The sequence below is a fragment of the Wasmannia auropunctata genome, unplaced genomic scaffold (genome assembly GCF_000956235.1).
Source record: "Wasmannia auropunctata unplaced genomic scaffold, wasmannia.A_1.0 LD307617.1, whole genome shotgun sequence".
In the NCBI taxonomy this organism is placed as follows: domain Eukaryota; kingdom Metazoa; phylum Arthropoda; class Insecta; order Hymenoptera; family Formicidae; genus Wasmannia; species Wasmannia auropunctata.
The window spans coordinates 98-3841 of NW_012055273.1; the positions used below are offsets into that span (position 1 = coordinate 98).

Sequence of the window (3744 nt, forward strand, 5' to 3'; positions counted from 1 at the left end):
TATTAAGACACACAAATTTTTCATGCACAAAAATGGATAAATTAAATTTTTTTATTCTATTATAATTAAGTTTATAATTGTTGTATTTGTCTTAATAAATAAATATTTTACTTTTATAGAGCCTACAATTAATTAATGATCTATTTGAAATAGAATGGCTTACGTTAGGACGAGATATAAAAAGGGACTTATTGATAATCGCACTACGCGGTAGAATGCCAATTGAATTTAGTAGTGCCTATATTATACCTATGAATCTAGATTCGTTTGTGGGTGTTAGTATAAACAATTTATTTCTATATCACGATAATTAAAAAGTGACTATCTCTAAAGTAAATATTAAATTCATAAGTAAATTTGAATGTAGTAAATCTGAAGTAAAATAACTTTGCATGTTGCAGTTGCTTAAGACATCGTATTCGACCTACAACATACTTCAGCAAACGCAAAATGATAAAGCCAATTAGGAAAACAATAATGTGCATAATAATGTTATACATATTCTTCACATTACAGATTTTTCATTAATATGAATATAAAATTATAAATTAAATAAATTCAAAATAAATTAAAATTACAAAATAAATTTATTTTGTTTTATATTGGTAATTAATTATAACATATAATTAATTTTCATATAATCAATTTTGACATATTAATAGTAGATATTAAATAAAAAAGGAACAATTGCATTATTTTGCATTAAATTGCATTAAATTGTATTATTTTTTATATCATATATATTTTTAGTAAATAATATGCAATAATTTCTTACATTTAATTACTTACATTTTACATTCGTATATTATATTATCTATTCATTAATTTATGTACACAGAATGCATGTAATTCCAAGTTATAAAATGTCTGATTATAGAATGAATGATTAAAAATTGCCGTCGCAAAAATTAATACAAAGTAACAAAATTGATTATACCACTTACGCTCCGAATCAACAGTAAATTAAATGTCTTCCAATGCTGCATTACAAAATACATTGGATTATTTAGGGCTTTCAAACATTTCAGCATTTTGTTTTGTAGCTCTGCTTTCTAACATTTAATTTAATTTCTGTAACATTTAATTTCTCAGGAAGTATTATGTCGAGATATAATGTTGAGTCTATATTTTACAACTAGAAAAAACTGCAGAGGAGGTGGAATGTATGAAAATATTATTATATGAAGGACATAGCAATCTGAATAATAAAAATTGTCGCATATGAAGGGGGGAGTTAAGCAAAGCGTATTATTATTGGGAAGATCGTAAGGCTATAGACGGTCTATAAACATCAGTCTCCCTCAAGTGCTCACCGTGCACCACAATATTTTTCTAAGAAAACATTTTTATTATAATATTATCCGACCTAGTAAATAGGAAACATCGATCGAGTTATAATTCAGCTGTGAATTCATTATTGTATACGTACACTTCTTGTACATTTCTAAGTAATTATATTGGAAGATATATGTTTATCTGAAGATTTCTCATTTAAATCTCGTTAAAATAAGGAAATAGAGAATACTATTATCTCTAAAAAAAAAAATGGTTTACGAACACATGTTTTATTTGGAAAAGAGGCATTGATATCTTTGACAGAAAAAAATTAGAAATTAAAAATGCGGATATTAGGTCTTACGTTTAAAATATTAATGATTTGCGGGTGCTGGATACCGGATTCCTGGGCGACATCGTACAAACGGTTAGTTTATCATATATATACTATTTTGATAATGCTACTTATACATACGTTTATGCTGTCGCAATTGATGGATCTCATATTGACCGTGGACAATGCCAATGATTTTACTGATAATTTCTACATGCTACTCGCAATGATTGTTTCCTGCTGTAAGATGTTCACTCTATTGTTGAATCGCAGTAACATTGCGATGCTAATCGATATTCTCGTAAGAAAACCGTGTAAACCGGTCCAATCCGACGAAATCGAAATTCAGCAGAAATTCGATAAGCATGTACAGTGAGTAATTTAGTAAATGTTGTACAATTCATAAAAAAATCCAATTACATATAAAAACATGCACGTACAAGTCGCGTTTAAATTTTAAGAATTGATTATGCAGATTTCTATTAATAAAAATACCATAAAAATTTAATTAACGTTATAAACGTTACATATATACATTTTAATTAACTTTTTAAATTAAATTTTAAAGAATTAAAATTTTAAAATATTTAAATAATTAAAGTATTTAAATACACGCCATACACGTAATAATAATTATAACGATTATAATTATTAAAATTTTTTGATGAATGATAATGTTTTGTTATAATTTCCTAATATGATCTTATATAACATGCACTAATAATGTAATAATTTATTGAAATTAAAGGATGCTACATTATGCTCGTTTTTCGTTAATACTAATATATGATTAGAAAGAAATATTGCAAATAATGAATTTAATGTCCAAATAAAAATTAAAAAATGGAACGGAAAAATCTCTATAGTCATCTTACAGGACGAACACGTTTTATTACGCGATGTGGGTTGAAACAACGTGTCTGTGCATTGCCGTGACGTCGTTGCTGACAGAATTCAGAAAAGGAAGATTGACATTCAGGGCATGGTTGCCATTCGACTATTCCTCATCGTCACTATTTCGTATTGTATACGCGCATCAATTGATAAGTCTGACAGCTGGGTCTGTTCTCCATGTTGCCTGCGATGGTCTGATATGTGGACTACTGGTGCACGTTTGCTGTCAGATAGAAATAATTGAATGCCGTTTACGAAAAGTTGCACACGATCGGAATATTCTTCGCGAATCCATCCTGCAACACAATCATGTATTCAAGTTGGTTTCACGTTAATATGATTTTATAACTAATGTTACATGAATAAATTGCACCTGTCCTGATACATTACAAAGTATCATTATATTGTTTTCAGTGTATTGTTAAGTGTATTTAGAGAAGAAATAAAATAATCTCTCTTTTTACTGTTTTGAAAATATTAAATTTATAATTTTATATTTAACCTTTAATTAATTAATTAATTTACTTATGACTTTGCTTTTTCTTTTAAAATTTGATTTGAATTTCAGATTTGCTCGTTTGGTGAATGAAAAATTTAAATTGACTATCGTCATACAGTTTATTGTGAGTACATTGGTAGTATGTGTCAATCTTTATCAATTTACCAAGTCAACCGCGTTAAGAACACAATACATGCAATTAATAATGTACATGGGCTGCATGGTATCACAAATCTTTTTTTATTGCTGGTATGGCAACGAAGTTAAGCTGAAGGTATGTGTATTTAGAACACATGTTTCTCTGTTACTTAAATTTGTAATATTGTATATTGCATATAAACTAAATAAATAATAGGCTATGAATTATTAAATATAGAGTTGTCAACTGGTTAATAGCATATTTAAAATAGAGTGGTTTGGATTGAACAAACATAATAAACAATCTTTGTTAATGATTATGAGACGAAGTTCAAGACCGATCGAGCTTACCAGTGCTTACGTTATCTCGATGAATCTGGATTCGTTCGTGAGTGTTGGTATCAAAATTTATTGTCACTATATTTAATAGTCGAAAGACGAAATTATAAATGAAGCATGTATTATCGAATCTACTTCAATGAATTTTTTACAGAAACATTTAATTATTAATTAAAGAATTAAATGTTATTCATATCAACAGTAATTTCAATATATTCACTAAAAAAAAATATTCTGTCCTTTAATGATACTCTCTTGATTTCTA

The 3744-nt window shown here is 27.4% G+C and overlaps 1 protein-coding gene across 1 annotated transcript; it reads left to right on the forward strand.

Annotated features, from left to right (window-relative positions):
• The first annotated feature begins 2320 nt into the window (after positions 1-2320).
• LOC105461174 (odorant receptor Or1-like) lies at positions 2321-3455 on the forward strand. The gene is made up of 3 exons (XM_011707657.1): positions 2321-2822; positions 3072-3276; positions 3358-3455. The coding sequence occupies exons 1-3, from the start codon at positions 2509-2511 to the stop codon at positions 3370-3372; spliced, it is 534 nt and encodes a 177-aa protein (XP_011705959.1). The 5' UTR covers positions 2321-2508; the 3' UTR covers positions 3373-3455.
• Positions 3456-3744: the final 289 nt, after the last annotated feature.

What these genes read in the sequence shown, in the direction of transcription:
- LOC105461174 (XM_011707657.1), top strand. Translation starts at nt 2,509, where the DNA reads ATGTGGGTTGAAACAACGTGTCTGTGCATTGCCGTGACGTCGTTGCTG. An exon ending in CAACACAATCATGTATTCAA is followed by an intron (nt 2,823 to 3,071) that starts GTTGGTTTCACG and finishes TTTGAATTTCAG; the next exon opens with ATTTGCTCGTTTGGTGAATG.